Source organism: Eubalaena glacialis, chromosome 16 (genome assembly GCF_028564815.1).
Source record: "Eubalaena glacialis isolate mEubGla1 chromosome 16, mEubGla1.1.hap2.+ XY, whole genome shotgun sequence".
NCBI lineage: Eukaryota > Metazoa > Chordata > Mammalia > Artiodactyla > Balaenidae > Eubalaena > Eubalaena glacialis.
The window spans coordinates 13,063,607-13,077,298 of NC_083731.1; the positions used below are offsets into that span (position 1 = coordinate 13,063,607).

Here is a 13,692-nt window from a genome sequence, read left to right on the forward strand (position 1 = left end):
TTCCTAATATCCAGTATGTAAGAATTTGCCTTCCTAGCATGGACTCATGACCCAGAATGAATCAGATGAATAACTGCCCTCCACGTCCACATAGCTCTAACTGTGGACACGTGGACAACACGTATTCACTCCAAATCTGAAGGGACTCTTTCTTCCAGGCAGAGGCCTGGGAGGTGTTTGAGCTTTTGTGGCTCTGACGTCTCATTCGGGTAGGGAGTGGGGAGCTGCATATTAGGTGCAAGCACCCTGGAGGCATTTGCCCAGGGAGTCCGCCCGAAGGCCATCCTTGAATTCAGGTCCTACAGAGGCAACTTCCTCTGGTTAACCTTTCATGTCAGCCCAAATCTCTTCTTCTGCTACATGACATTTATTTGGACAGGTTTTGCCATAGCATGAAACCATTTTTATGTTTCTCTTTGGCTAAACGTGACTGTCCCTATGTAACCGGCAAAGGCAAGGCAAAGTCGGCCACTCGCCGGCTGCCACTGTCCCACTTCAGGCTCTTGTGAAAGCCTCTCCACGGTCTCCGCAGACTCTCCTGCCTTGAATCCATCTGCTTGCTATTTGCAGAGTTGTGTTCCATCACTTTCCTGCTTGAAAACCTTCAGTGGCCAAATAAAGGCCAGCGAACCCTTTACCCTGGCATTTTAGGTCCTACACACTCGGAATCAAACCTATGTTGTAGCCGCTCGCGAAAACTGGTGCTCTGGCCAACGGGATTGTTAGTTTTTCTCTGCTAAGCTTTACACTTCCCCACCTTTGTTGTATATCAGCACTGTCATTCCATCTATCTAATGATGATGCTTTAAGGAACATGCAGATAGAGTCCTTGTGGAATTCAGAGGCTAGAAAAAAGAAATTCTAGCTGCAGGGGTTCAGGGAAAGACTCAGAATATAAATTGTATTTCAATTGGGCCTTCAAGGATGTTATCAGGTAAGCTGAATAATCTCTGTATATAAATGAAGAAACTAAGATTTAAAATATATTTACTAGGAAATTATTTTCTCCCCTTTTGAAATAGAATGTATTTTTGAAGTAAAAAAATAATAAAGCAATGACAGGATAGAGTACCATAATAATTCAAGTTGGAGGGATTTCAATCTGCACTCTCATTTTATTAAATAAAATTTCTTATAATGTGAAAAAAACTAGATAATCCACATGCTAAGCTGCTGACTGTACACTCTAAGATTAAATTGGCTTCAATATAGGCATCTATAGATGTATACATCCTGACCTTCTATTAGCGGACTGAAATTGACTGACTTATATAGTACCTGGGTTTTCATTTCTGATTTCCCTTGTTACGATGCTACTTGCGAGATGAGTGGCAGAGGCTGGGAGTAAAGTCCAGGGCCATGATTCACACAAAAGAAGCCCATGAATCTGGTTCACCACGACTAATGACTAATTCCTTTTCACTTCTCATCTTAGTTCTCATCTTACTTGTACAGAAATTATTCATAATTTTCAGTCTACTCACTGGGTATAATATAACATAGACTATTAATAAATAGTTCTATATCATAATTAATATATATCAACTATGTATATGGTTTCTAAATGTGACCTGGCTATTACATAACTAGCCTGAAGCTCTGCTCAGATTCATTTCATCTCCCCAGCTTAGAATTCACCTCAGTCTGAGCTGAGAACTCCTTCATTTTTCCCTAAAGCAACAGAGCTTGCTGCTATTGAGTTTCACTTTAAAGACAGTTTTACCTGTGGAAGAAGTGACTTCTGTTCATTTATAATTATAGAGAGAGGCAGTGTAGCATGGTGGTTAAGTGCAAGGCCTCTGGGATCAAACTGCCTGGGTTTAAATTCCAGCAAGACCATTTATTAGATGTTTAACTTTGGCTAAGATAGTTAACCTTGGTTTCAGTTTTACCGTCTATAAAATGGGGATGACAGTAATATTTATAACACTGTAGTAAGGATTGAGTGTATCCTATACATATGTATTCTTTCTCATGTGATATATATGATATGATATATAAAAATATGTAATGTATTATATAAGAGAGAAACCATTTAGAGTAGTATCTTGTATCTATAAGTAATTTGTTAATAATAATATCATTATTATTAGGTATAACTTGTATATTGAGGCCCAAAGACCTTAATTGAAACAGGAGATAGCTGTTGGTAAATTTGTTTATTGTATTTTTGTTTATATATCTACTCCCAGAGTTAAATAACCAAAAACTAATTTTCTATTTCCCAAAAGTATTTGGATCTTGTCATCATTTAATTTCAAACTGCAAGTCTAAGTTCAGTTAAAACTTTCATTGCTGGCACCTTGATTAAGCCCCGAGGGTAGAATTTATAGACTTATTGCTGGTTCAACTTGCCTCACCCTGGGGTAACATGTGAAGGAAACCTGGGCCAGAGGAGCAGTCATGGGATGTTTCGGTCTATGTTCTTTCTTCTCTGAATGACTTGTATCTTATTACAAATACTTATGAGATTTGAACTCTTTGAACTGACAGTCTAAATTGATCAAATGAACTAAAAAACTGTCAAAACCCTACCGCATTTTGTGTTAAAGACAGATGGCTCAATATATATATTTGATGTGTGTTTAAACATACATCCATGTTAGTAAAGTAATAAATATATATGTATATATTTATCTATTAAAAAAAAAAAAGACAGATGGCTCAATGAAGGGAAAGAAGAGAGGATGCGTATCATGCACTGAACTGTGAAATCATTAGCACCACTTCCTACTCTGTTTGTGTTTACCTTTATAATCTCATGCTTTGGGCTTAGCACAGCAGCTAAGGAACCATAGATTTGTTGAATCTTAGAGCTGGAAGGGACCTCGGAGGCCATCTAGTTCTAATCTTCCTTTTACAAGTGAGGAAACAGATTCATTTTGTTTAAACGTCATGTAATTCACATGGACATGATTCAGTGTGAGTTTAAAGGGCGAAATCTTAATAAGATGAAAACTTGTCATTTCACAGTCATCAGAAATCTCTCTGAATTCTGAACTCCTGGGCACTAAAAGAATTTCCAAGTTCTTTTGTAGCTGCTTTGCTCTTTGAAACTTGTTGAAAATACATTAAGAATATCATATCTGAAAATTTATGTTTACTACTATTTCTTTTTCTGTTGTGTTCATGTGCAAGCAGACCTTCATCAAGAGTCATCACTGAAGTGCAGTCCAGCAACGATTACATCTGATAAACTGCAAAATGCAGAATCTAGGATTCTTGAAGCTACTGTCAGGTACTCCTGTAATTATACTTCTTTGGATTTAATTGAAGTTAACTTGTTAGTTCCTTTACCAATCACACTCCGCTGAAAAGTGATATATTTTAGCTTCTGAATAGTTATGCTTCCCCTACACACATACATAAACCTACGCATACGTATGCAATCTCAGTTTTTTCTGCCAAATGGAGCCAAAGAATCATTAGGCTGGGAAAATATTTATGATACATGATCAAGAATTTATCATAATAAAGGGACTTATCCTAAAACTCCAAAACAGTTCTTTATCTTGACTTCCTTTCCATTCCCAGGAAAGAGCTCTCTGTATTAGAAGTGCTTAACTTGCCATAAAGTATGTTACCTTCCATTGTAACGAACACTCTATTAGACTTGAAACTTGTTTTCTGATGAAGGGGCTTTATATAAAACTTCTGCCAAAAATTGCAAAAACATGGTTCAGGAAGACAGGACTTAGACATAAAAGAAACCTTTCCAGTTTCCCTAGTAAGAATGACCATGTGAAAAGAGGTGCTTTGAACCTAATGATGGAAGGACGCACACTGTCTCTCCCTTCTGCCATCCCATCATTTAAAAAAACCTTCGCAGCTAAGAAAGTGATTTGCTGTTCTTCGTTCTATCTGTTTGGAAGCTGAGCTGGCTTTCCTTAGAGGGAAGCTGGCATGTTGAGGTAGCGAGTGAAGCTAAAGCATTGTCAGTAGTTGGTATTGCCTCTGAGGGCCCGCCTGGCCTCTCCTCCCTCCCTCCTCGTTCTTTTCTGCTTTATCACAATTCAGAGGCCACAGGAGGAGCTCATGGGATTTTACTTTTATTCCTTCATACAAGTGCACTCACACCTATCTTTTCAGCAATGAAACCTATAGCTCTGGAATCACTTATTCACTAAAACTGGGAAAGAAGTGTGACTCAGCCCTTCCCACCTACAGAATGTAGTTTGGAATCTGCTGTTTATGCCCAGACGTGATTTTTTCCAATTTATCCCGTTAGCTGGGACCTTCCCTCCACCTCCTCCTATATGTCTTGTCATCTTTTATCAGTACAGTTGATTTTATTAAAACAAAAATCAAAACAAAACAAAACGAAAAAACCCCCACTACACTCACAGGAAAACCAGAATGGCTCTTCTGTGAAGGGAGAGCATGCGCAATCAAGTGTTTTTCCGGGCACGTGAGAGTTTGTGCTTTTACTCCTCTCCTGGGACCAGAAGCACATGTTTGCAAGTTGGTTGGCTGGGGTTAGGGTTACAGTCAGCCTGTGACCACAGGAAACAGCCAACTGGCCCTCCCTGAGAAAGAGTCCATCCGAGGTCTCACTGGCACATGCGTTAAACCAAAAGAATTACACGCCCCTAATCAGTTATATCGAGCCTTTGTGAACTCGGTGGCCCGGTACTCTTCTTCCAGGACCGTTTGTCTCTCACTTGGGAACCAAGCGAGTTTGGGAGCACATAGGACCCAGGTGAAATGTTAACAAGAATCATTCAGACCTCAAATTTGACACTAAGGGAAAAGGGGAGACTTTTCTAAGAGGAGAGTTTTCTTTTCCTCCACAACAGATAATAGGGTCTCTGAATGAACTGAATCCAAATACAGCCAGCTCTGAAGCACTCCCAGGTGAGCTTTTCTGATTTTTCTGCGACAATTCACAAAGCCCTGGATGCGTAATGCTGCCCTGAAAGGAATGTAAGCCTGTCAGGTTAATCACACAATATTAGGTACGGAAACGAACAGCGCAACACGAAACACAGCTACATCATTATTTGCAGTAAATGTTAACTCTAAATAAGTGCAACCTGTCCACAAATGCTGGCCATAAACTAATCAAAAAATAAAATAAAATAAAATCTGATGGATAAACATGAAAAAAAAAAATTCTCCCTGAGAATTTTTTTTTTTTTTTTAAACTATCAGCACTCATTTAGAGTTTGGGATTTGTGAAAGAAAAGCTTTAAAAGGAGCAAACCTGATTGGCTGTGGCTGCTGCTGCGAAGGGGGCACTTGTTGCAGGAGCTGTTGCCGCAGAGACAGTGGCTGACGTAGCGCTGTGCATCATGGGTACTTTCAGGAGGGGGACCATGGGAGCAATGAACAGGAGGGTGTAGCGTTACGGTAACAGAAGTGGCATTTTGGCATATGGTGAATATCAGAGCAGCAAGCCATCATGGGTTAAACCAGCAGATGGCATGCAATCACAATGCAAAGCAAGGAAGCATATGGGAGAGAAATAAAAAAAAGGGAAAATAGCTTATTACAAGTACAATTAAAGGAAGTTTTAAAACATCATCAGTGATTCCCAGAAAGGCCAAAGCAGATTACTTTGGTTGATGTATTTATAAACCCTTTTACCTCCAGCACTAGACCATTCCCAAGTCAGAGTCTACAGTGTCTGTAATAAACGGTGCTCCCAAAAACGCGAAATTGTAATGTCCAAATGAAGTAAGACTATGCAATATTCACTTTTAATCATAATTCTAAAACATCAAAGCCTCGATAATGTAGGCCTAATTTGGGTTAGAATTTTCTTGGAATTAATTGCAGTTAAATTGAATTTTTTGGGTCGATTTGGGCCTGCCTGTTTGAACTGGAATTACTGGGGATTGTGGTTTATTTGGGTCAATAAACAGTAGAGCAAAAATCATGGCCTTGATGTAGATTCTAACACAGTCACTGTGAAACAGCCAGACAAATTTTGCCAATGTTTATTTTTCTTTACTCTAAGTGGAACTAATCCATATGTCCTTAAGACAGACTTTTGTACCAAGGCATTGGAATGTGTGGGGATAGCTTATGTATGTACTATTAAAAGTTAACATCTAAGGGAATGGTAAGGTACAAATACTCATCACAAATAAATCAACACAAAATTAAAAAGGATAATAAAGCAAGGCAGTTGAGACATTTGTTTTCAAAATACATCCGTTTATAATTTTTTAAAATAAATACTTCTGGGAAACTCTGATAACTCTAACACACAGCAAAGAGGAGATAAAGGCACACCACATGAAACTTTAAAACATTGATGAAATTAGCCTGCCTCTCTGATAAAGTAAGCTTTTTTTTTTCTTATGCTAAACCATATAAACTATAAAGAGAAACAAAATACAGATCATTAAAAAGCAGACTCGTACTTGTGGTTTTATGTCTTGCAGTGGTTGTTCTAGTCACATTAAGATGGTCATTGTCTTCAGTATACAAATACATTTTGAAACCTATACATTAACTCTAAAGCCAAATAAGCCTTCAGATCTACCAGTTCCTACAGCATTTCTACGATCTTTGAGATAAATCTCAATCAAGTGAAGGTATTGTACATAATATAAAAGACAAATAAAAAAAGGTTGGAACCTACCAATACTGGTAGCGGGTGTCATGCACAAAACTGACCCTGCATGTCATGCAATGGTAGGTGGAAAAAAGTGAATAAAGGGAAAGAAACAGGTTAGCGGTTTAGAGTTAACATTCAAAGTGAGATTGAAGCACAACCAGAAATAAGTAGGGTTAGTTAACACAGTCTTTTAGAGTCATTCACATGTTCAGTGTGGACACAAATATATCTGACTTATTTTAAGCCAATATTATTCATTACTTTTCACACTTTTGATTCATCTCCATTGACATGATTCTAGTAAGAATGACATGTGATAATGCAGCAGTCACCTTCCTCTAAGACCTCACAGTATCTTACAGACATTCTCAAGTTCATCCTCCAAGGTAGGAAGTGGGTATTTTACAGATGAAAAATCTGAGGCATAGTAACTACTCCAAGGTCATGCATCGTGGGAGTCAAGGCTAAGGCTAGAAATAGAATTCTGTTCCTAAATCCAGGTCAGGTTTTGTATTCACTAAATCACACTGACCTTATTGAATTAAAAGTTTGCTTGTTTGATTGTAAAATGTTTTGTGTCAATAACAATATGAAAATAAAAACAATAATTAAGATTCTGTATCCTCTAAATCAAAGGGTTGCAGGTCAGGTGAATTTTAGATTACTGCTTGAAAACCCTCAACGTAGGAAGACTGAGGTTCCCGTGACGGGATGACCGGATGTGTGTGTGACCTATTTTCTGTTATGAGATTCATTATGACAAAGGAGCGGTGGCTAGCAATAAAATCTAAACACTGCAGAGGCAAAACAGCACAGAACTGGGGCTGGGATAGGACCAGGGCTAGGGGTTTTTGGTGTCTAGGTGGGTAAGTGAGAGGGTGGGAAGGAGAGAGGGAGGGAGGGGGGATTTCAGCCCTTCCTTGGGAATAGCTGCCTTACCTGTGGGTGGTCTTATTAATGTACTTGAATCAGAAAACTGACCATGAATATAACATACGTTGTGGAATACTGAAAAAAGAATTGTATTGAAAGGAATTATCTACTTCTGGTTCAGCTCCTTAGAGTGAAAATCAAGGTAATGTAAGAATTTAGATAACTGAAGATTGGGTGTCATATGGGTGCCAGAGAAGTAGTCTTTAATGAAGGTAGGTGTACCCACTTAGGGTTTTAGAACTGCCTTCTGAGATACTGGGTGAAGAATCTGAGATGTGTAGGTCTTTATTCTCTCTGCTGAACTGTTCACACCTGAGGGAGACTTTTTGCCTGATCTGCATTTTGATCAGGCCAACATTAACTAGTCAGGAAAAGAGGCTATTTAACTGGGCCACTCCTGGATTCTTCAGCAAACATGTGCTAATATATCCAACTGAAAACACACACACAAACACCTCATGACACCCTATCTTTCTCCAGCCCTATGTTTCTAAACTTCTTCACAATCAAACTTCTGGAAAGTTACCTACACATAAATTTGCACTTCCTTGACCCCATTTATTCTTCAGTCCTCTCCAATTTGGCTTTCATTTTCACCTCTCCACTCAAACTGCATGTCATCAAAGAACTCCGTATTTCTGCAATCAGTAAGAACCCTTCCATCCTGAGTCATGGTAACATTTAGCACTTGTCTACTCTCTCCATAGTAAACCACTCTTTTCTCTTGGATTTTCTGATAACACAGACACAGACACATATGCAAACACAGACACACACATACACACACACACACACACTCTACCTCTATATACTAGAGTTTTTCAGGGCTCAGTCTGGTTCCTTTTCATCTACTCTATACTTTTCTTCTGGTATATCATTCACTCCATGGTATCATTCAATTTAGGATTTAAATACTATCTACAAGCTCAAGGCTTCCAAATTTATGTATCCTGCCCAGATAGCTCCTCTGAGCTCCAGGTTTTTCCATCTAACTTCTTATCTGGCCTTCCTACTTGGATTTCTCACAAGCATCTCAAATTGAACATGTCCAAGCATTGACCTTTTCCATAGCATCTGTTTCTCCACCTCAGGAAATGCTAGATGGACATCACCATCGATGTCGTAGCTCTAGCCTAAACTGAAAGTTCTCCCTGACACCACTTTCCCTTGTGAAATTCCCTGGTCCAACTCACCAATAAGACAAAGCAGTTCTGCTTCTAAAATGCATCTTGTGTTTGTCTGTTGGTCCATCTTCACTGCCACTTCTCATGGCCTGATCACCATTTTATGATCTGGGATCGGCTATGCAGTAACATCCTAACTGGTCTTCCTGCCTCCATTCTCGTCCCCCGCTTTAGTCCATTCTCCATTCTGCTGGCAGAGTAAACCTTCCCCAATACAGGTCTGTTCAATTCTCTGCTGGAAATGATTCATTGCCTTCTCATTGCTTTTAGGATAAAGGTTCCCATGGTCTAGTCTCTGACTATCTCCCCAGCTCATCCTATACCCCTCCCCCGGCCCCCATGCACCAAGCTCCAGACAGATTAGCCTTTCATTTCTTTGAAATGAACTCATCACACTTTTGTCCTACTTTTGGGCTTCCTCACAAGCTCTCCCCACTGCCTAAAATCATCATTACCCCACTCTTCATTTTCCAGGTCTCGAGGTATATGTTGCTTCTTTTAAAAACTGTTCAATTGTTCTTTTACCTACCTTCACATGCCACTTAAATCAGTTTCCTATTTTAAACCTTACTGAATTCTTTACTTTTTCATTCATTATACTCATAAAAATTTTTAATTATATATTTCTATGGCTATTTATTGAAATCCACTTCTCCTCTTCCACTGTAAACTCTGGAGGGCAGGGTTCATGTCTGTCTACGTCTATGAGGCACATGGTAAACAGTCAATTGAGTGAATGTTCTCGGCCACCAGTGAGAGTGTGTTGGGAGCAATTTGTTCCTAAAATTTATTAAAGTACCCAGTTTGTGAATGATTTCAAAGTCAACCATGGCTGGATTCAAAATTATCCCTATAAAAATTCCATGTTATTCTCTCGCATTCCAATGTGGATGGGCTTTCTTGGAGCACTTTCCTTTCCTGGACACACCTGAATGTCACTGGGTTGCAAATCATCAACAGCAGCTCCTACAGCCACACTGGGCTAGGACTGGAACCGTCCTTTGGCTTCAGTTCAGGATGTGCCTGAAATGCTTAACCAAAGTAATTTGATGAGCATCTCTCTCTATGTGGCCTAAAAGTGATATGAATATCGGAAACACGTAATTTTTGCAATGTGTGGCTGTCTTACTCAGTGGCAGATTCTGGTCCTGATCTTCTTTCTAAGCCCCATCTCTGCCTTTTCACCCCACTCTCTCCCACCACCCGCCCCCACCCCCGCCCCAAACACAGCCCCTTCAGTACTTTACACTGAGCTACAATGGACAACTTGTTATTCCTCAAGTACACTCTTCCCAATCCATCCTGTTCCCCCTGCCTGGGATGCTCTTCCCGCGCTGGTAAAATTTTCCTTTCAAAGTCCTAAGCAAATTTCTCCTCCTTTGGAAAGTCTTTCTTTCTCCATATCCTTCGTCGCCACCACCTACTGCACATCCGATGGCCAAATACATTGTCTCTTGCTTCCTCATTCTCAAATCGCTTTGCCCATTCCCTAAGGTAGCCCTTCACGCTTTGCATTATATTTGGTTTTTGCCTTGTTCTGAACTCCGTTGTATGCCCCTACTGGCTTTGGAACCCAGAACAGACTATGTGTTCAACAGTGGCTTGCTGAATTCGATAGGATAAATACATTTTGCTATGGTTATACAGATAGGGTTTCCACTAAACATTGACAAATCTTTCACCAAGGTGTGTGATAAACTTATGTAATAGTATGGTTTCTGATCATTAGGCAGTATTTGTGCTAGCACCTCCCTGTTCTACTTACTCTGTATTTCCAATATAATGAAATAAATCAAGGAGAGAGTCAGTAGGTCGTCTTTGCTCTGACTGGCAGAAGCATTTCACTAAGGCACTAATTCTATTAACAAAGACTTCTCAAATATTTTCTGCTTCAGTTGCACAAACATTTCAACTCTAGAATCTGTGAGTAGAATTATCTGGACAATTCCATGAATCATATATTCCACTTTACAGCAAAGGCACAGCCTCAGTTTTCCCATCTGCAAAATGCAAATAATTACGCCTGCCACTTGGCGGAACTATCTTGAAGGATAATGAGATAAGAACACTTAGAGGAACTCAGAATAAACCTGTCAGAGAAATGCCAAGAATTATTATGCTGCTATTTCTGTGTGTGTGGTTTTTGTCACTTTCCTAACATAGCAAAGAAAAAGTATAACCACTAGGTTAAAATAATGCCTATCAAAAAAGGAAAAATCCCACCCACTGCAAATGTGCTAGGGCATCAACCAGGGTGATAATTATATTAGCATGGGTTTGGAGAAGAATCCCATATTTTGCGTAATATTTTAAATTAATATCTCCACAGCCTGGAGGCAGAATCCCTGAAATTCAAAGTCACATTGTATCAATGGGAGAATTTTAGCAGCATATCAAAAACTTCACTGTGAATGACCTTTCAATAATGGGTAACTTCCAGGAGAACATAAAATGGTTTTTTGTTTCACATTTATGATAATTGTTAATGTAAAGTATTTATAGAAAAATCAAAATCTGTCAGTTTAAAAGCAATGAGCCCCTCATTTACTAAGTTAAAAAAAATTATTTTTGAACACCATCACTTAATTTTCAGAGTTTAAAACAATGATTAACAAAGAATGATTATTATCATTATCATTTTAAATTAGGTTGAAAATGTGGCTTATGAGAAAGAGTGCCTGAAATAAAAACTAGAGCCAAAATAAACACTGAATTTTCTGTTATGGATTTAACGGGGGGAAGGACTATGCTAATTTCCTTTTAATAAAATTATTCTTTCATCATTTAAGAGAAACGTGAAAACTTCATAGAAATTAAAATACCAATTCAGAGCATGAGATCCACATGTTTGTTTACTATGATATTTATGTCATGTTACAGATGGAAATACTTCTAATCCACAGAATTAAGCGGGCTAGGACCCACTTTTCTGCTCCCAAAGCCCGCTCTGTTGAGAGTTGCTGGACACACTTGAACAGTTCTTAAAGAGTCCAGCAGGGGGCGGAAGTGCACAACCACAGCACCCAGAACAGCCTTTGGGTCCTCAATACAAGCATTTCATCAACAATAATCAGGCCCTTGCAAAAGGGACGCTATTCGTTCTTGCTTTGGAAGTCTTTAACTGGTTTCCAGGTGAAATATTTTTAAATGAGAATTCTTCCAGTGATTTAACAAGTCAGTCATTATTGAAGTGTTAAATATGAGTTAGAGGCCTTCAGCCTTTTGCATGGCTTAGCTCCAGGGTTTCAGAGGCATTCCCAGGAAATGGTAGTGGCATTACTACCCAGTCTTCAGAAACAGCCTTGTCCTTTTCTGTTTTCCCCCTCAGTATATCCTTCCACAGTTTTTTTCTCTTAAAATATCTAGTGACAAGGTCTATCAAATAAGACACTTGTAGAAATCACACAGGACCTTCAGATAAGTTTACCTTCTAGTAATTATTTTAGAAACATGCTATATCAAGTGGTTTACAAGTACAATCACTGCTGTGCTATAACTGTACTGAAATGTCACTAATTAAGGTTGTCATAGGACAAGACTGAAGCCCCAATAATTACTGATTTGGAGACTCATTCTACAGGTCTATGAGTCTATTTATTTTAAGAGAAGAGCAGAACTAAAATAAGAAAACTATATACTAAGAACCACTTTACTAATGTAATTTATATTTTTACTACAATATAAATATTGTTAGGTTAATAATTCATTTCAAAGTGTAGATTTTATATAAAGAATAGGATAGAAATATTTATTCAGCTCCCTCCTATGTTAATTCCTGATATGCTACAGGATTTAAGAAAATGGATAATAAACGTGAAAGGTCCACCCGTGTGGATTGGGATCAATACGCTTTTTTTTTTGGATAAGATTGTTATTCACCTAGATTGACCTTCAAGCCACTGTCATGGGCTGAAAATTTTGACTTCAGACTAAGAACTCAATGGACAGCCTTCTCACTAAAGCCTAAGTCACTCCCTGGTTCTTTTTTTATTTTTATTTTTGACACTCCAGCAAATTTTATTTTGCAAATATTATCCCTTCTTTTAGCTCAGACTAAAAGGTCAAAACCCCAGTCATTTATGGTGACTCTTTGTGTTTGTATATGGTGTATGTAGGTCTGTGGTCAGGGAGGTGGGTAAAACAACAGAGGAGGGTTGGCGTGCATTGTACTTTTGTTTCTTCACTTTTATCCGATGTTTTATGCCAAGCTCTAAAGGAGGACTCTGGCCTCCGCCTATGGAGGCTGGCTGGTGTCATGTCATGTACATCGAACTGGTCACAGGGAAACTGGGTTCTAGGTCTTTTTCTCTTTAGTAGTGCCACCTTGGGAAGTCACTGCACATTTAGGGGGCCTCAGCTTTCTCATCTGTAAAACAATCAATTGGATGAGGAGATCACTAAGAATCCTTTAAACTTCAAGATTCTGTGATTAACAGAATTCATTTCTTAGTAGGATGACAGAGTTAAAGCACCTTAGCACCTAATATTATCAGGCATTGGCTTAGAAACTGAGGATAAGAGTTCTCTATATTTGTGAACTTGGTGGAAGTTGAGAAGGATGGCAAAAGAGATAGAATGGATGTAAAAATATGAGTAGAGGATTGCTTTAATTTGAATAGCCTCTTTTTTTGTTTGTTTGTTTTGTTTTGTTTTGTTTAGTGCTCTGAATAGGAATAGGAAAAAAAAAAGGTTAGTATTTACTGGAATTGCTATTTTTAGGTCATTCAGGGTTAATGACAAATTTCAATTGTCACACATAAGAGGTCTTATTTACATAAACAATTTTTACACAGCTTGTGTAAATACAAGAAACCAAAAGCCCTAACAGCTGTTTGCTTCTCATGGGTTCAAACTGTCGCTTAACTCTATAAAATATTTGGCTTTAGAATCCTAACAGTCTTTAGCTATTGTCCCAAGCAAGGTAAATTATCTAGATAGCTAGGACAATGATGAGTTTCAGGCTGTATCTATCGTACCTTTAAAAGCAAACTAGATGCCACCAAACAGCTT

At 38.6% G+C, this 13,692-nt stretch overlaps 1 protein-coding gene and 1 long non-coding RNA gene across 6 annotated transcripts in view; one reads left to right on the top strand and one right to left on the bottom strand.

Moving 5' to 3' along the window:
* LOC133076532 (uncharacterized) overlaps positions 1 to 3,189 on the top strand; it is a 69,151-nt gene extending 65,962 nt beyond the window's left edge. Inside the window, exon 3 of the long non-coding RNA XR_009697548.1 lies at positions 3,142 to 3,189. This is a non-coding gene — a long non-coding RNA (uncharacterized LOC133076532). The remainder of the gene's footprint in view (positions 1 to 3,141) is intronic.
* MBNL2 (muscleblind like splicing regulator 2) overlaps positions 1 to 13,692 on the bottom strand; it is a 157,623-nt gene that overhangs the window by 20,495 nt on the left and 123,436 nt on the right. For 2 of the 5 annotated variants that reach the window (XM_061171062.1, XM_061171064.1), the window contains one exon: positions 5,204 to 5,298. The exons of 2 other annotated variants lie outside the window; for them this stretch is intronic. In XM_061171062.1, the coding sequence (XP_061027045.1) occupies positions 5,204 to 5,298 (95 nt within the window). Of the gene's footprint in view, positions 1 to 5,203; positions 5,299 to 12,337; positions 13,049 to 13,692 lie in introns of those variants that run through there. One more of the 5 variants, XM_061171065.1, reaches the window with a different exon arrangement.